The sequence below is a fragment of the Oncorhynchus kisutch genome, linkage group LG18 (assembly GCF_002021735.2).
Source record: "Oncorhynchus kisutch isolate 150728-3 linkage group LG18, Okis_V2, whole genome shotgun sequence".
Lineage (NCBI taxonomy): Eukaryota > Metazoa > Chordata > Actinopteri > Salmoniformes > Salmonidae > Oncorhynchus > Oncorhynchus kisutch.
In genome coordinates, this window is record NC_034191.2 from 19478166 (window position 1) to 19498465 (window position 20300).

The 20300-nt window shown below is 42.1% G+C and overlaps 1 protein-coding gene across 2 annotated transcripts in view; it reads right to left on the bottom strand.

The window, feature by feature from the left end:
• Positions 1-17984, bottom strand: part of LOC109881425 (paired box protein Pax-3-like) — a 52422-nt gene extending 34438 nt beyond the window's left edge. The window contains exons 1-4 of one of the 2 annotated variants that reach the window (XM_031796947.1): positions 17495-17984; positions 16536-16771; positions 16178-16307; positions 15578-15721 (exon numbers count right to left, since the gene is read on the bottom strand). In XM_031796947.1, coding sequence (XP_031652807.1) covers positions 15578-15721; positions 16178-16307; positions 16536-16771; positions 17495-17579 — 595 coding nt within the window. In that variant the 5' untranslated portion in view covers positions 17580-17984. The remainder of the gene's footprint in view (positions 1-15577; positions 15722-16177; positions 16308-16535; positions 16772-17494) is intronic. The other variant, XM_031796946.1, reaches the window with a different exon arrangement.
• Between the last annotated feature and the right edge of the window lie 2316 nt (positions 17985-20300).

Sequence of the window (20300 nt, forward strand, 5' to 3'; positions counted from 1 at the left end):
CCATTCCCGTGGATGGTAAAGAATAGAGGATTTAACTGAAACAGACTGTGCTCCTGGAAATCGGCTTGGTTTTGTGGGGACTGCGAATGGGGACAAAAAGGCTTTAAAATGTCCACAGAGAGATGGAGGAGGGGTGCTCTGAGTGCATGGAGCTCAGTTTTGGGCATGGTGGGTTGGTGGATATGTGGGGTGGCTGACCATATGGGTTTCTATTTACACAACCTTCTCATGGTGGTTAATGGACGGATGGTGGGTACAGCCATGGAAGTTCTCTTGGGGTGGTTGGTAAATGAAGAGGGTAACTGAGTCAGTGACATGTGCCCCCCTCCGAAACAAAACAAAAGGCAGAGGAAACAAATGAAGCATTTATTTGGGCGGGGAGTGACGCTGGTCCTTTTCAGGGGCCGGGGGACTAAGTGACTGCCCAACTGCATTAAACAGTACATAGAAGACTGGGCAGATGCCTGAAGGACTGAAGGATAATAGTTAACTGACAGCTTATGGGCCCATCTGCGCCTCTACCATGTTGTTAAAGGAGATGGGGGGTGCTCACTTGACTTGCTAAGGAGGAGCCCCGACCTCTACAGCTGCCCTGTAATTGAGAGTGTGTGAAGAGCGCTGTGTGTTTGTCTGCGCTGTCAATGTGTGTGTGTGTGTGTGTGTGTGTGTGTGTGTGTGTGTGTGTGTGTGTGTGTGTGTGTGTGTGTGTGTGTGTGTGTGTGTGTGTGTGTGTGTGTGTGTGTGTGTGTGTGTGTGTGTGTGTGTGTGAGAAAAAGAGAGAGAGAGAGGGAGAGAGAGATGAATAACTAATAAATCATAACCTCATCAAGCGTCACAAAAAGAAAGAGTGAAGAAGACAAAGCGACCAAGCTCTCCTCAAACGATGAAAACCTATATAGAGAGAACCTCTAGAGAGTAAACCTCTAGACAAAAAACCTCTTGACAGAAAATTAATGAGAGAGAGAGAGGGGGGGGGGGGAGAGAGAGGGGGGGGAGAGAGAGAGAGAGAGAGAGAGAGAGAGGGAGAGAGAGAGAGAGAGAGAGAGAGAGAGAGAGGGAGAGAGAGAGAGAGAGAGAGAGAGAGAGAGAGAGAGAGAAAACCTCTATACAGAAAAACTTGAGAAAGAGAAATCCTCAAGAGAGCAAACCTCTAGATAGAAAACCTCTTGACAGAACATCTCTAGACAGAAAACCTCAAGACATAAAACCTCTAGAAGGAAAACTTCTAGACAGAAAAACTTGAGAGAGAAAAAACCTCAAGAGACCTCTAGACCAGGTATTCCCAAACTGAGGTAGAGGTTACGCACAATGCCATTGGGGTTACACCGAATAAAATTGTGAATCACATTATAAAAATCTTCACATTTTCAAACAGTACATTTATATTTTCCAACGGGGCTATACATTTGGGTTTTTTTTCTGTCGCCTGAGAAGCCTCGTTTCACTGCCAAAAATAAAATGTGTGTTCAGAGTGTTCTAGTGATCAGCGAAATAACAACACAATGTCAAATACAGGTAGCCTAGTCAAATAATTAACATCCAAACACATTCACCGTTACTCTTTCACTGGAAACCTTCACTCTTGCGCAGACATTTAGAAACGAAACATGACCATTTGAACAATAAGCCACGGGAGTTTTTTGATAAAGAATAAAGACGACTTTCGAGTAGTGAGACATGTATAAAAGCAACAGATGCCATTAATAAGAAGGGTTTAGAAGCGTCTTATATGGTGAGCTACCAAGTGGCTAGGACAGGCAAGCCCCATACTATTGTGGAGGACTTCATTCTTCCTGCTTCCGCGGATATGGCTGGGACAATGCTGAGGGGAAAGGCCCAAAAGAATATACAGACAATGCCTTCATCAAACAACACTGTTTCACAACGCATCAGTGACATGGCAGGAGATGTTCTGAAACAATTACTGCTTCAAATACAAGCCAGTGAATTACAGCTGGATGAGTCAACGGACATGACGGCCCTGGCACAGCTCCTGGTATATGTCCGTTATGTTTATCGGGGGTCAATAAGGAAGACATCCTCTTCTGGAAACCAGGACAACAGGAGAGGATATTTTTAAAGTACTGGACAGCTTTGTGACATCAAATGGACTTTGGTGGTCAAGATGTGTTGGTATCTGTACTGACGGCTTAAAAGTGGTAACGCTCGTGCAAGCAGTTTCTCCGACGCCACTTGGGTACACTGCAGCATCCACCGAGAGGCTCTTGCTGCCAAGGAATGCCTGACAGCTTGAAAGACGTTTTGGACATTACAGTGAAAATAGTTAACTTTGTTTAAGCAAGGCCCCTGAACTCTTGTGTATTTTCTGCATTATGCAATGATATGGGCAGCGACCATGTAACGCTTTTACAACATACAGAAGTGCGCTGGTTATCAAGGGGCAAAGTATTGACACGTTTTTTGAATTGAGAGACGAGCTTAAAGTTTTCTTTACTGACCATAATTTTCACTTGTCTGACCGGCTGCATGATGATGAGTTTCTCACGCGACTGGCCTATCTGGGTGATGTTTTTTCTCACCTGAATGATCTGAATCTAGAATTACAGGGACTCTCCGCAACTATATTCAATGTGCGGGACAAAATTGAGGCAATGATTAAGAAGTTGGAGCTCTTTTCTGTCTGCATTAACAAGGACAACACACAGGTCTTTCCATCATTGTATGATGTTTTGTGTGCAAATTAACTCAAGGTTACGGACAATGTCAAATGTGATATAGCGAAGCAACTGAATGATCTGGGTGCGCAATTAAACAGGTACTTTCCCGAAACGGATGACACAAACAACTGGATTCATTATCCCTTTCATGCCCTGCCTCCAGTCCACTTACCGTTATCTGAACAAGAGAGCCTCATCGAAATTGCAACAAGCGGTTCTGTGAAATGTAATTTAATCAGAAGCCACTGCCACATTTATGGATAGGGTTGCGCCCAGAGTATCCTGCCTTGGCAAATTGCGCTGTTAAGACACTGATGCCCTTTGCAACAACGTACCTATGTGAGACTGGATTCTGGGCCCTCATTAGCATGAAAGCTAAATACAGGCACAGACTGTGTGTGGAAATTATTTAAGACTGAGACTCTCTCCAATACAACCCAACATTGCAGAGTTACAGTGGGGCAAAAAAAGTATTTAGTCAGCCACCAATTGTGCAAGTTCTCCCACTTAAAAAGATGAGAGAGGCCTGTAATTTTCATCATAGGTACACTTCAACTATGACAGACAAAATGAGAGAAAAAATCCAGAAAATCACATTGTAGGATTTTTTATGAATTTATTTGCAAATTATGGTGGAAAATAAGTATTTGGTCACCTACAAACAAGCAGGATTTCTGGCTCTCACAGACCTGTAACGTCTTCTTTAAGAGGCTCCTCTGTCGTCCACGTGTTACCTGTATTAATGGCACCTGTTTGAACTTGTTATCAGTACAAAAGACACCTGTCCACAACCTCAAACAGTCACACTCCAAACTCCACTATGGCCAAGACCAAAGAGCTGTTAAAGGACACCAGAAACAAAATTGTAGACCTGCACCAGGCTGTGAAGACTGAATCTGCTATAGGTAAGCAGCTTGGTTTGAAGAAATCAACTGTGGGAGCAATTATTAGGAAATGGAAGACATACAAGACCACTGGTAATCTCCCTCGATCTGGGGCTCCACGCAAGATCTCACCCGTGGGGTCAAAATGATCACAAGAACGGTGAGCAAAAATCCCAGAACCACACGGGGGGACCTAGTGAATGACCTGCAGAGAGCTGGGACCAAAGTAACAAAGCCTACCATCAGTAACACACTACGCCGCCAGAGACTCAAATCCTGCAGTGCCAGACGTGTCCCCCTGCTTAAGCCAGTACATGTCCAGGCCCGTCTGAAGTTTGCTAGAGAGCATTTGGATGATCCAGAAGAAGATTGGGAGAATGTCATATGGTCAGATGAAACCAAAATATAACTTTTTGGTAAAAACTCAACTCGTCGTGTTTGGAGGACAAAGAATGCTGAGATACATCCAAAGAACACCATACCTAATGTGAAGCATGGGGGTGGAAACATCATGCTTTGGGGCTGTTTTTCTGCAAAGGGACCAGGACGACTGATCAGGAAAGAATGAATGGGGCCATGTACGACTGTAAAGGAAAGAATGAATGGGGCCATGTATCGTGAGATTTTGAGTGAAAACATCCTTCCATCAGCAAGGGCATTGAAGATGAAACGTGACTGGGTCTTTCAGCATGACAATGATCCCAAACACACCGCCCGGACAACGAAGGAGTGGCTTCGTAAGAAGCATTTCAAGGTCCTGGAGTGGCCTAGCCAGTCTCCAGATCTCAACCCCATAAAAAATCTTTGGATGGAGTTGAAAGTCTGTGTTGCCCAGCAACAGCCCCAAAACATACTGCTCTAGAGGAGATCTGCATGTAGAAATGGGCCAAAATACCAGCAACAGTGTGTGAAAACCTTGTGAAGACTTACACAAAACGTTTGACTTCTGTCATTGCCAACAAAGGGTATATAACAAAGTATTGAGATAAACTTTTGTTATTGACCAAATACTTATTTTCCACCATAATTGATGGTGAACATCGAGGAACAAATAAGGTTTTATATGTAAGATGGCTAAATAAAGAGCAAAATTATTGATTATTATTATATTATTATTTGTGCCTTGGTCCTATAAGCGCTCTTTGTCACTTCCCACGAGCCGGGCTGTGACAAAAACTCATTCTTATGTTTAATAAATGTATTGTATAGTGTGTGTGGCAGGCTTACAATGATGGCAAAAAAACTAAATTTCACAGTGCGCTGACCGTGGTGCCAGAGGGGGTATGCAGCTGGAAGTTGAATGTTTGAAGCGGTACGGAACTATAAAAGTTTGGGAACCACTGCTCTAGACAGAAAACCTCTAGACAGAAAACCTCTAGACAGAAAACCTCTAGACAGAAAACATCTAGACAGAACACCTATACACAGAAAACCTCTAGACAGAACACCTATACACAGAAAACCTCTAGACAGAAAACCTCTAGACAGAAAACCTCTGGACAGAAAACTATACACAGAAAACCTCTAGGCAGAACACCTATACACAGAAAACCTCTAGACAGAACACCAGAACACGGCCAACTGCTTTCTTCTGGAAAATGTGAAGTCCAAGATGGACAAAGGGGGTGCTGTTGGGGCTGTGTTTCTGGACCTAAGGAAGGCTTTTGATACTGTTAACCATGAGATTCTCATCACAAAATTGTCCAAGTTCAACTTTTCCCCTGATGCCTTGAGATGGATGAAATCATACCTTGAAGGCAGAACTCAGTGTGTCAGAGTGAGCAATGAGCTGTCGCCCACTCGTAGCTATGATGTGGGCGTGCCCCAAGGGTCAATACTGGGGCCCCTCCTGTTCAGCCTGTACATTAATGATCTGCCTTCTGTCTGTACTGGGTCTGAAGTTGAAATGTATGCAGATGATACAGTGATATATGTGCATGCAAAGAGCAAACAACAAGCTGCACAAGAACTCACTACTGTAATGGTCCAGGTTACAAAGTGGCTCAGTGACTCGTGTTTGCATCTCAATGTGAAAAAAACTGTTTGCATGTTCTTCACAAAGAGGGCAACAGATGCTACTGAGCCAGATGTCTATGTGTCAGGGGAGAAGCTCCAGGTGGTATCCGATTTTAAGTACCTTGGCATCATACTTGATTCCAACCTCTCTTTTAAAAAGCATGTGAAAAAGGTAATTCAAATAACCAAATTCAACCTAGCTAATTTCCGTTTTATACGAAATTGTTAGACTACAGAGGTAGCAAAACTGTACTTCAAATCTATGATACTCCCCCACTTAACATACTGCTTGTATCCTCAATGGCCTGGCTCCCCCTCCACTCAATATTTTTGTTAAACAGAAAACCCAGACATATGGTAGCAGATCCACAAGGTCTGCCATGAGAGGTGACTGTATAGTTCCCCTAAGGAAAAGCACCTTTAGTAAATCTGCATTCTCTGTGAGAGCTTCCCATGTCTGGAATACACTGCCATCAGACACACATAACTGCACCACATATCACACTTTCACAAAATGCTTGAAGACATGGCTAAAGGTCAATCAGATTTGTGAACATGGTCCCTAGCTGTGTGTTGCCACTCCATGTTGTCTGTTGTCTGTAGCTTGTGAGGTGTGGAAACACTTTGTTGCTTTTATGAATTTTGTCTTGCTGCTTTTTGTTTTATGCTGCTCTGTCTGTATGCTACGTCTTGCTTGTCCTATGTTGCTCTGTCTGTATGCTATGTCTTGCTTGTTCTATGTTGCTATTGTCTATATTGTAATTGTTTTTAATAACCTGCCCAGGGACTGCGGTTGAAAATTTGCCGGTTGGCTAAAACCGGCACTTTTACTGAAATGTTGATTAATGTGCACTGTCCCTGTAAAAAAATAAAAAAAATAATAATAAACTATACACAGAAAACACAGAAAACCTCTGGACAGAAAACCTCTGGACAGAACACCTCTGGACAGAACACCTCTGGACAGAATACCTATACACAGAAAACCTCTAGACAGAAAACCTCTGGACAGGACACCTCTGGACAGAACACCTCTGGACAGAACACCTCTGGACAGAACACCTCTGGACAGAATACCTATACACAGAAAACCTCTAGACAGAAAACCTCTGGACAGAACACCTCTGGACAGAACACCTCTGGACAGAATACCTATACACAGAAAACCTCTAGACAGAAAACCTCTGGACAGGAAACTCTGGACAGAAAACCTATACACAGAAAAGCTCTACACAGAAAACCTCCACAGAAAATCTCTAAACAGAAAACTCTACACAGAAAACTTGTAGACAGCAATAAGAGTTATGAGAGTCTGTGCTGTGGCAGGACAACAGGAAGCTGTTACCTGTCATGTTGAACCAAATGTGATTGTAACCCTATTTCCTGTAGGGATGATGTAGAATGATACTATGTTGACCTCTGACCCCACTTAGCCTGGTCTGACAAGCAGAGAGAGCTAGGCACTGACTGACCACTGGGGAGTTAACTCAATACGACTCAGTTAAGCTCTGTTAGCTTTGACTGTTGGTAGCACTTTACATTACGCCATGTAATGAAATGTTAATAGCATGGTAATAGTATAGTACCATCAAGTTATAGTTCCTAAAAAATATGAAATTGCAGTTTCTAGATTCTACAATAGAGAGCAAGGTGAACTCCCTCCCTCCCAGCTTGCCCTGCCCTATCCAGGGCCTTATGCCTCTACCCTTTCCCCTGCCCTGTCCAGAACCTTATGCCCCTACCCCTGCCCTGTCCAGAGCCTTATGCCCCTACCCTTGCCCTGTCCAGAGCCTTATGCCCCTACCCCTGCCTTGTCCAGAGCCTTATGCCCCTACCCTTGCCCTGTCCAGAACCTTATGCCCCTACCCTTGCCCTGTCCAGAACCTTATACCCCTACCCTTGCCCTGACCAGAGCCTTATGCCCCTACCCTTGCCCTGTCCAGAACCTTATACCCCTACCCTTGCCCTGTCCAGAACCTTATACCCATGCCATTGCCCTGTCCAGAACCTTATACCCCTACCCTTGCCCTGTCCAGAACCTTATACCCATGCCCTATCCAGGGCCTTATGCCCCTACCCTTGCCCTGTCCAGAACCTTATACCCATGCCCTATCCAGGGCCTTATGCCCCTACCCTTGCCCTGTCCAGAACCTTATACCCATGCCCTATCCAGGGCCTTATGCCCCTACCCTTTCCCTGTCCAGAACCTTATACCCATGCCCTATCCAGGGCCTTATGCCCCTACCCTTTCCCCTGCCCTGTCCAGAGCCTTATGCCCCTACCTCAAGTGATTGACAACTCCCTGTCTGCCTTTCCTTGTTCATCCACTGCATTCAGTTGCCTTAGCCCTGCGTTCCACATCTGTGTCACCCCCAATCCCTCCTCTGCACATGCACACACACTCACACACTCTTGTAAAAACAATATCACACCCCCTTCCTTCTCTCTCTCTCTTTCTCTAGCCGTTGTTTGGTGGAATACTTCCATCAGATAAAGACAGGTCTTATTCTATGGCAGCCATTTTCCTTGACCTTCACAGGCCTTTTCACTCTTTCACTCACTTCAAACTGTCTTTTGGCGTGCTCGGCTGAATGTGGCAAGTCCATCACGGGTGAAGGGGGTGCAAGAGGGGCTGAAGGGGCTGAAGGGGGAAACTCTGAGCCCCTACTCATTCTCCATCCCCCCACTTCAAAGTTGGCCTGCATTCATTAATTGCCCTTTGAATTGATATCAGAGGGTCACAATAGGGGTGTGAAAGGAGAACGAGGCTTTAATGAAGCATAGAGCCCCCATTCATTTGCAGATAACTATGTTTTAACGCTTGGATCGTCATCATGCACAGCATTATTTTTAAAAAATAATCTGAGGCGGAGGAGTAAGGGAGTAGGAGAGTAGGAGAGGAGAAGAGGAGAGGGACAGAGAGAGCCTGAGGCGAGGGTTAGTGAGAGTGATTTGGTGCTCCCCCTTGCCCCCTGTGCCCTTGTGCCCAGGGACACACTGAGTGACACATTCCTCAGACAGACTGTTATTCCCTGTCATCAGATGTTCATGTTATTTCGGGAAAAATCTACATAGCCTCATTATACTCTACATAGCCTGAGTCTAACTCTACATAGCCTCAGTATAACTCTACATAACCTGAGTCTAACTCTATATAGCCTGAGTATAACTCTATATAGCCTCAGTATAACTCTACATAGCCTCAGTATAACTCTACATAGCCTCAGTATAACTCTACATAGCCTGAGTCTAACTCTGCATAGCCTGAGTCAAACTCTACATAGCCTGAGTATAACTCTATATAGCCTCAGTATAACTCTATATAGCCTCAGTATAACTCTACATAGCCTCAGTATAACTCTACATAGCCTCAGTATAACTCTATATAGCCTGAGTCAAACTCTACATAGCCTGAGTATAACTCTACATAGCCTCAGTATAACTCTACATAGCCTCAGTATAACTCTACATAGGCTCAGTATAACTCTACATAGCCTCAGTATAACTCTACATAGCCTCAGTATAACTCTACATAGCCTGAGTATAACTTCAATCTGTGTGGTTTGAGTCCTGAATGCTGATTGGCTGACATTTATTTTTACTGTTCTAATTACGTTGGTAACCAGTGGTACTCAGTGGCACTCAGCATTGCATTGTGCATAAGAACAGCCCTTAGCCGTGGTATATTGGCCATATACCACACAGTCTAACTCTATATAATCTCAGTTTAACTCTATATAATCTCAGTCCAACTCTATATAGCCACTAACTCTATATAACCTCAGTCTAACTCTATATAACCTCAGTTTAACTCTATATGACCTCAGTCTAACTCTATATAGCCACTAACTCTATATTACCTCAGTCTAACTCTATATAGACCCAGTCTAACTCTATAAGGCCACTAACTCTAGATAAACTCAGTCTAAATCTATATAACCTCAGTCTAAATCTATATAACCTCAGTCTAACTCAATATAGACCCAGTCTAACTTTATATTGCCACTAACTCTATATAACCTCAGTCTAAATCTCTATAGCCTCAGTCTAAATCTATATAACCTCAGTCTAAATCTATATAACCTCAGTCTAACTCAATATAGACCCAGTCTAACTTTATATTGCCACTAACTCTATATAACCTCAGTCTAAATCTCTATAACCTCAGTCTAAATCTATATAACCTCAGTCTAACTCTATATAGACCCAGTCTAACTCTATATTGCCACTAACTCTATTTAACCTCAGTTTAACTATATAACCTCAGTCTAAATCTATTTAACCTCAGTCTAATTCTATATAGACCCAGTCTAACTCTATATAGCCACTAACTCTATATAACCTCAGTCTAACTCTATGTTTCTCTGAAGTCTTAAAATAACATATTGGACATTTTCTATATAGATTCTTCGCCCTACTTTGATCGTTGCTAGAGACCGTTGCGACAACCATTAATGTGTCAGAAGTAACTATTATTCATAGCTTCTCGTATAGAACGCAAGATGTAAGAACCGAAGATGTCATGATTGTCAAGTTTTCTATCTATCTCTTTAATGAACCACCTTTATGAATGTATGAATCATCTACTGCTGGATATTTTCATTGTGAAATCGTGTTTACAAGGTGAAAATCACAAAGAAGAACTAAAGTGTGAAGTCTATTGTACATGGAGTGTACATGGAATGTGCCATGAGTGGAGTGAAATCAATCAGGTCATCTTACGGAGTTTCCTTATAGTCTAATTCTTCTGTTCCCTAACTTGAAATGCACATACAACTCAAACTTTCACTCCAAAATACCAATGTATGACTTGTGTGAAAGCTTCAGTGACATGCTCACATCAGCCATTATTTGGAAAGTGCCTTTGGAGTGTAACTGAATCCCTGAAGATAACTGATTCTCAGCAGGGAGCATCTTTAACACCTTAAAACATAAGAACCGGAACATCATGATGTATATGGAAACGTGATATGGGAACTTGACCATGAATCTATGCTGCACTATAGTGTGTAATGTGTTTCCATCTTCAATGCCTCTTATGCTTCACAAACCAGATGCCCACAATAGCAAAACCTCATCTCACCACGCATCACCACCCTCCCTCTTCCAGCACCACTGTAAGACAATGATGAACATAACAAATCCAACATCAGAAACCATGCAGAACATAACTCTGCTAACTCTCACTAAATACACAAACCTAGCCCCTAATACTCTCTCAAAGCCTTCTCGTTTACCGTCCCCTCCATTCTCTCTTCACCTCTCACTCTCTTCCCCACTCACTCTCTTTCTCACTCTCCCCCTCTCTGCCTCTCCTCCTCTCTCCCTCTCCTCCCTCTCTCTCCTCCTGGCACTAATCCAGTGTGTGCCCACATAGTAAATTGTATAGATGCTCCAGCCTGAGTAGTGGGCAGATCGTCAACTTTATTTACACAAACAAAGTCCTGCTCAGTTTCTGTGACAAAAGCAGCTAAATCTTTTGGCCCTTTCATGTATTGTCAGCTCTTGATTCCCTTTTGTCCTGCAGCTATTGGCCTGGCTCTGGGCACAATGAGGCTGGGAGAATGGCAGCAGATTGGCGGAATGTGCCTCAATAAACCTAATTATGACACGATGACTGCGCTCACCATGGCAGGTTTTCAAAGATCTCAGACTTATTCAATTAGCCCTTTCCAGGAGCCCCTTTCACAAAATAAAGTTATCCCTCTTTGACTGTTTGTCTTTCAGATGGGGAATTTTGTGTGTGTCTGAGTATAAATGGAAATGTGCTGGGCCAACAAGGCTTCTCTGTATGTATCATCAGCATTACTCTGGGTCATTTTAATTTGCCAAATAAGGTTAAGAAGATACACTGGAAATATGAGAGAGGGGGAGAGAGGGGAGGGCCGATGTGTACATTATCAGTCATTAGCTCAATTTATAGGGTTAATTAACTCAATGTTAGATTCTGGAAGGCAGAGAAACTACTATGTCCAACCCCTGCTAATGGTATGCAGGAACTGTGCCAAAATAGAAAATATGTGCAGGGGGCATTTAGTGAGACTGGAGCACTGACTGGACATTTAGACAAGTATTTCCTGAAGAGTGGCAGAATGTGTTCAACTATTGTAATTCTAAGTAGAAAGTATTTTCTCTGATACATTTCAAGTCAAACTGCACAAGCATTTATTCCAAACACATTTGGCGCGTGAGGATATGCTTGCGCATCATTTTAGGCACTGTGGTGCACGAGGCTGCAATTTAGGGAGCTTGAGATTTTCGAAACACATTTCTGTCGTTTTTTTCCCCAGACAAATAAATCCAAACGAGCCGCTTTTAATGTGGCCACTTAAAGGAAATGATAATGAATTCTGAACGACCAGGGGCTGAACTAGTGCTCCTCCCTCGCACAACAATGGTCTTAACAAACATCTACTTCATCAATGTCTGACCCGCTTCGTTGAAAAAATTTATTTTTCAGATTGTAATTGCGGCTGTAAAAACATAATTTCAAATGAGACCAGACAGAAAAAACGCACGAAAATGGTAGACGCCACAGGTCTCGATAAAACTAAAAGTCGTTAAAAAAATGTAGATTTGGAATATGCCCCTCATTATAACTCTCATTGCCTACGCATAATAGCCTAAACCATGCATTAGTTAGAGTCAACTGATATTACTGCAAACGTTAAATGTTCCCGTTTCAAGTCAAAGCACTGTCGTGGCAAATGTCATTTACATTTTTCGTTAACCCTTTGGTTAAAATTATAATTTGACTGGTATGAATGGAAATAGGATAACAAACTGACTGAGGTAAAGCGCGCCCAAATGAGCACGTGGACACAAAACAACGTTTCTAACGGAAACTGCTACTAAGTTAGGCTTATTATTATTAACTTATAGCCTACATTTCGGAATTAATAAAACAATGTAGCATTTATTGGTAACCCAAAAAATAAAGACAAATATTACAGGGGTCAATGGCTTAACGGATAACTTCATTTCAGGGACTTTTCTACAAGAACTGACTTTCTTTTGTTAGCGGTTGCACTCCTGAAGATGAACCACAGATATTAAACGAATGTGCGCCGCGGGCATAGAGAAAAAGAGTAGGAAAGCAAGGGAGAGGGGCGGGTTCGCTCTCCGGATGAAAGTAAAATAAAATAAAGGGATCGATTTAATCCGCTTGAAGAGATTTTGAGAGCGCAAGGGGGTGAGAGAATGATGGGCGAGGATTGCAGCAGTGCGCATGTTCCATTGTGACTACCGCTCGAGGCCAAGCGCGCCTCTCCGGGGAGAACATTGGTCCCCATTCACCAAAGGAGTCTTTAATACACTCCCTCGATCATTAAATGTGACATTGCACAATATCAAATCATTTAGAAGACATTATTAATGTTTAAGAGTGCAAGAATAGGGCATCAAGGACCTAATAATAGACCATGCAGAGAGGCATGTTACGAGCCAATTGCATATCATTAGGCCTTATTGGTAAGAAAAATATATTGTGCAACAATTTGTACTTGTAAAAATAATAAAATGACTACAATTATTAGGCCTATGAGTTAAATTATATTTGTCATTTTATGAGCTATAATACTTTGTCAAAGTCGTTGATATGAGGCTGCTTACACAGGAAAAATTATTTATTATCTTGTGGCATTGGAATTTGTAACATGCTTAAATATTTATTCGGTGACATTAACAAAAAAAACGTAGGCTAATATAAAAGTGTCCAAAGCAGGAACCAGAAGGACCAACAAAAAAAACGTTTCAATATTGTGTAAACAACTTTTAAACATTGTGTAAAATATGTGATTGTGCACAAAATGTATAACACGAGTGCACATAATACACAAACAGTTTGTATTTTCGTAAACTATTATGTCGGCAATGCTCTGAATGTCCAAAAATAAAAGTACCAAATGATCAATAAATGTAATTAATCTCCCCATTAAATCAGCGTGTTAAGCTGATTTGAAAGTTATGTTTTTAAAATATCAGTTAGGCCTACACACACAGTGTGTGTGTGTGTGTGTGTGTGTGTGTGTGTGTGTGTGTGTGTGTGTGTGTGTGTGTGTGTGTGTGTGTGTGTGTGTGTGTGTGTGTGTGTGAAAGAGAGAGCGAGAGAGAGAGGGGGGGAGAGTGAAAGTGGGCTTGAAGGGTTCTGAATGGCAGTCGGCTTCTTTATATGACTTAAAACGACTCCAAAAGAAACATTTTGTAGGTGAAAACGGCCATTTCTCCATGGTGAACAGTCTCTAGACCTAGCCCGAGCAGCGGCTATTGACGGACTTGAATAATTCATCCTTCATTGCGGTTTCATAATGTATTTTCTCTGCCTTTTGTTGGGAAGCTCCCTCTCCTTTTCTGACTGAATTATAAACAGGTTGCCTTCTTTTATGGCGACCAAGCTGCTGCGAAGCCAGGCTTTGTCCACGCATAACCGAAGCGTCAGTCTCAATGGACTCTCGCGGCTTTGTTTCCCAAGTTCATCCCCAAGTGTCCGATTGTGTGCTCGAGGCCTGGCTTTGTGAGGGATGGAACTATTATACAAATGTTTGATCAACTCATTTGGACGTTTTGTCCCCTCCAACTCCCCGTCTTTTCCTCTAATTTGTTTTACTGTGCCTGCATTTTACAGTAGAGCAGAGAGCAGCTGCATTAAGATGTAAAATGCCTGCGAATATGGTCATAATAAATCGTAGGAAACCGTAAAAAGGGATGTTATGATATTTCTTTGTTTTGGAATGCACCATGCCAATTAGGGATTGAACAAGTTCTTGGTTCTTTTTGATATACTTTTGGGGTATTTCCTCAAACATTACAACGGGGCTGTGTGCATCTCGAAGAAAATGCATGTTATTAGTATGATGAAGACATGTTAAAATAGTCCTAAATCTAAATAGGCCTACAATGTAAATAGGCCTACAATGTAAATAGGCCTACAATGTAAATAGGCCTACAATGTAAATAGGCCTACAATGTAAATAGGCCTACAATGTAAATAGGCCTACAATGTAAATAGTCCTACAATGTAAATAGGCCTACAATGTAAATAGGCCTACAATGTAAATAGGCCTACAATGTAAATAGGCCTACAATGTAAATAGGCCTACAATGTAAATAGGCCTACAATGTAATAGGCCTGCAAGTGGCCTAACATAAACAATTCAATAAATGCAATAGAAATAAATATATGTAGCAGAAGTTGAATATGCACAGGCTATTCGATTAAATCTATTAGATTATTTTTTTTTATGAAGAACATTCGACTGATTCGAGGCCTGTACCTTATGTTTTGTCGGTAACAAATATCGTGTGTTGCCCACTTTGTATAAGCACGTGTAGTTACACATTCGTAAATTTTTCATTTTTTCATTAGCTCTCTCTCTCTCTCTCACTCACACACACGCACGCACGCACACAAACACGCACACACACACATTCATACACACACAAGGGGCAATCCTCCCTTTCCCGCAAAATCTATCACCTGCTGTTTGAATGATCCTAACGCCTCATGGGACAAGCATTAGCAGGAGCGATATGGTAGATAAAGAATGAAAAACGATCCAGTGCACTTTATGACGGTCGACAAAGGAAGACACACTCCCTGTGCTTCCATCGCATCGAAAAGCAAAAACTTGACAACAACTAAAACTTAGAGTTAAAGAGACAGACAAGGCCTATCTACTTCACAAAGTCTAAAAATGAATGGCAACCCGTAAGAACTGGTGACACCCATGGTGAAAATGTAGGCCTAGCCTATCAAGAATGATTTATGGAAGTCAATAAGCTTACACAAAACAAGATGAAAACCTTTATCTGTCCATCTTTGTTGAGTTTTGAATAAGCGAGAGGTTTCCTCACCGTTTCAAAGAAAATTAAAGTGCACAGTGGAAGAATTTAGGCCTGTATATGACGGGCCTTCCCCTTACGCAAAAAGTAACCGCCTCACACAAGTTACCTATAGAAGAGAGAACATTAATGAATGTATTTATTTATGATTGCACTCACATCGGTCTCCTAAGATGCCCTCGATGCTGTGTTTGGCCCGCCGTTCGTGTTCTTCTAATTCCTTTTTCTCGATTTCATCTTCATCATCATCGTCATCTCCCTTCCCTCCGAATTTACTCCTCATGATGCGACTGATAGAGCTCACTGTGTTACAATAAATTACAGAACACTGATTAATACATAATAAACTGGAAAAGTCGAAATAAAAGTTCAACAATCTGCACTCATTTACTTGTATTTTTCCTTCTAATATACCGTGATGAAGCATCAAATCAATAGAAACATATATTGACTTTAGCGTAAATAATTGCATTGCAATATTTTTTATGATTTTATCTTAACTTAAACTCAACATGGCAATTATATCATTTTCAGCAGTTGTTTACGTTTTTGTTTTCAGAGAGTAAACTGATTTTTATTGTGGTAAAATGGGGTTATTGAGATGGAAAATACATTAGGCCCATTATGATAAATACGACGGTGATATATGATGGTGATGATGGTGGCCATGATGATGATGAACAATCTACGGCTGCAGGTGAAGATTGCACCCATTTAAATGGGCAGCAATTATGACAGAATGCAGATATTTCCTTTTACCTGATGGAACGGTGTTCCGGTCACATATCCCATCCATCAGTAATTTATCCCGAATCTCCCAGCTAAACATACCCGGGTTGTCCCGCTTGTACTCCTCTATTCTCTTCTCAACATCAGGCGTCGTCCCCTGCTAAGAAACGACAAATCATATCATCGTTAATTAATCAAGGCATAATGAAGAGCTTATATCTACTTACTGCAACAACGCAATATACGCCTCTTACATGCTTTTTCAACCTGTGGCTTGTTAAATTTGAACCCAACATGTCACATGTCATATGAGACAGACAGTTTTATAATACAATGCATGACAATAAAAACAGAACACTTTCACCTGCTCGTGCTCCCTCTCTCTTACCTTGGGTTTGCTTCCCCCGATGGCCCCGGGCCGAATAGAGCCGGTCTCCTGGTACCGGCAGAGGATTTTAGAAACGCAACCGTGAGAGACGCGGAGCTGACGGGAGATTACGCATGGTCTGATGCCATGGTGGGCCATTTCGACGATCTTATGGCGGATGTGGTTGGGCAAAGGTCTGCCATTTATGAAAACTCCCCCGAGCTGGTTCATTCTGCCTTGGCCTAACGGGGTAGAGACTGCGTAAAAGAAAACACAAAATGGCTACAGATTGCTTGATGATTATAAACTATAGACCTACAACACAACAACTAACATTGATTCCATCACAGGCTACTAATAACACCACAAGGCTACTACAAATAATGTTAAATAAAACAATTATTATAATAGCCGAATACAAAAATAAAAGTTGTTTAAACTGAAAGGTTTGGTAACAAAAAAGGACTTAAAAGTTTCCTTAAGTAATGATATGTTCGGATTGAATATAGAGAGGTGTATAGCTTACTTATATAACCCTGTACATATTCTGTAAATAAACAAAAACGTTGTTTTCAGAGATTAGGAAATTATAAAATGAAGAATTTCATCCTCAAAAGTTGACAAGCAAATAGATAAATACAATAAGTTATGTCAATAACGACTACAGAAAAAAAACAGATCAAAACGTCGAGGTTAACAGTTCAATAGACTTTGTATTCGATAACCGAAATGAAAAGAACATTGAAAAATGAAACATGAAACATGAAAAGAACATTACAATTTAATTGTGTTACATCTCAATGTTGCGTGTCAATCCGAAAGTTTAAATAAGTTTCTGTTTTGGAGCTGGGCTATGGTGTAGGCTACAATATTGAATTCAGAGTTTCCTATATTAATAATCGCTCTTTAATTATTACACATCGAAGACCAAATCTTCCCACAAGCAGTGCTCAAAAAGTTGTTTTGACTTTTGATTTTACCTTCCAGTGGGAAGCCACTGTGGGGGTAGTTCTGCGCCAGCATGGGGCGCATCATCCTTGGTATTGCCCCAGCCAACGCAGTCATACCTCCACAACCCTATGCCTTCTGCTAACCTCCCGCCAGAGAAGAGAACCGGGAGCTGCCGACGATGGAGCTTGACCAGTGGGTGAAATTATGAGTAAAAATTCACTGTATTCCAGTTCGTGGAAGGTTAGCCTTGATAGCGTAGCCACTGGACTAGACAAGAACCAGCGTCCTGGCAGAAGAAAAAAAACACTCCCGAATCCCGAAAAAAAGAGCCCAAGTTACCAAACCAGGAAAAACTGGAGGTAGACTTCTGAAGAGTGCGCCTATGCCTTGATGTTTTACCAGTCTAGAGGCACTTGGATACGTGTGGAATCTGTGATGTCATCAAGAATCATGCAAGTGATGTTGTCGCTGTTGTTGTTGACAGACGTTCAGAGCGAGGGAAGATAGTCAAAACCCAGAGGAACATTTATTAGTTGTGCTGTACTTCTTTCACATCAGTGATCCAGGCTCTATGATTGGTTTAGAGGAGGCATACCCGGCTCTTGGACGTGCGTAATGATTGGCTGACAGTGCAGGAAACTTTCTTCAGTTGTTGTCAGAGACGTTGCTTGGGAAAGAACTGAGGAACGGTCTTTCATCATCCCATTGACAGATGTGACATCACTTCAGATCATAAGTTCACACACAGATATTGATTAATTATACAGATACGTGTAGTTTTAGATGTTGCAGTATTGATTCGTCACTCAACATACAACAGTGTTTCATTTAAGGTATTATTTTCCTAGAACCATGCACCCATTTGTTCTCACTCCATGGCCTGAAGATAAGACAGATGCCGCAAAAGTTAGTGCACCTCGAGGAATTTATTGTCGCTTTTAGATTGCGCACCACCAACAGGAGAGACGTCTGACGGGGACGGCCGCCCCAGCAGGGTACGACGCCAGGAGAGCCGTAAAGAACGTCTGCTCTGCTGACAGAGACGTTACTATTGTGTTGTCGGGCATTTATTTATAGTTGCCTTGCTAGTTGAAAAGACACTTGGTAAGGCAATCGCACAAGGAAGGGGCATTGCAGTCTTTCTTTCTTTTTCTCTCTCTCTCTCTCTCTCTCTCTCTCTCTCTCTCTCTCTCTCTCTCTCTCTCTCTTCACTCTCTCTTCACTCTCTCTCTCTCTCTCTCTCTCTCTCTCTCTTCACTCTCTCTTCACTCTCTTCTCTCTCTCTCTCTCTCTCTCTCTCTCTCTCTCTCTCTTTCTCTCTCTCTTCACTCTCTTCCTCTCTCTCTCTCTCTTCACTCTCTCTTCACTCTCTTCTCTCTCTCTCTCTCTCTCTCTTCACTCTCTTCCTCTCTCTCTCTCTTCACTCTCTCTTCACTCTCTTCTCTCTCTCTCTCTCTCTCTCTCTCTCTCTCTCTCTCTCTCTCTCTCTCTCTCTCTCTCTCTTTCTCTCTCTCTTCACTCTCTTCCTCTCTCTCTCTCTCTCTCTCTCTCTCTCTCTCTCTCTCTCTCTCTCTCTCTCTCTCTCTCTCTCTCTCTTTCTCTCTTCACTCTCTTCTCTCTCTCTCGCTCTCTCTCTCTCTCTCTCTCTCTCTCTCTCTCTCTCTCTCTCTCTCTCAATTCAAATCTGTCTCTCTCTCCCTCCAAGTTTGGCTGCAGTGCAGGGAATTGTACAAGTCAAAGCAACCATGCTCTTTAGAGCTCCCCTATCAATAAAAGGACAGAGGTTCCTTCCCCACCTTTGAATTCAGACAAAACCCCTCTTCCCTCCACTGTCCATCTAAAGGAGCAACGGTTCATTCCCTACCTTCAGACAAAACCCCTCTTCGCTCCACTGTCCATCTAAAGGAGCTCAACTCTACTTGCTTAGCGGCATGTTTGGATGGAGATGGTATTTGGATGATGTTGTTTTATTATTGTTTTATTATTGTCTGATATTTTCAAGTTCAATAAGTAACATTAACACCCTCTTCGTCTATTTGGTGAATAATGTAGGCGTATAATTGATTGTTTTGTAAGCGTTTTCTTCGAATATCACCCGTTTTATATGTTCTCCATAAAGTGGTGCATGCGCGTGCGGTGCAGAAGCACAGAGAGGTCGTTACCCATTCAGGTGCAAAGGTGCGCTGTAACCGGATTAGCTCGCCCACCGTGGCAAGAGGTGAACCTTTGACGCGGGACCTGAGGGCATATTGTACATTTACAGGCTAAATGGACATTTAAATATTGACACTGTTATTAGGGCCTCCGTGATATTTATAATATGCATAATGTAGCCTAGATAATACCAATAACAAATAGGTCTATGCTTGCTGCTACTGCCAGTATCCTTGCTAATAACAGCTACAGAAGAGCTTTGACCAAATTGATGTTGAAGACGTGCTACTTCCTCTCCGGATTTTGGAAATGTGCATTTAGACTACTGTTTTGAGGATTGTTTTATTTTTTTCTAATGACGAAAAGGTTATTCTGAAACGTGTGCCCTTGTAACGGTATTTGAAGGATTTCACGCTCCACGTGACGTCTTACCTGAGGACAACAGCCACTGGTTGGAAGGCACCTGATGTTCCAAGTCTTTATTGTCTTTACCTCCACCTCTCCAACCCGTAAGGTCATCTGGGAGAAAATATTATGTTTTTACCTCCACCTCTCCAACCCGTAAGGTCACCTGGGAGAAAATATTATGTTTTTACCTCCACCTCTCCAACCCCTAAGGTCACCTGGGAGAAAATATTATGTCTTTACCTCCAGCTCTCCAACCCCTAAGGTCACCTGGGA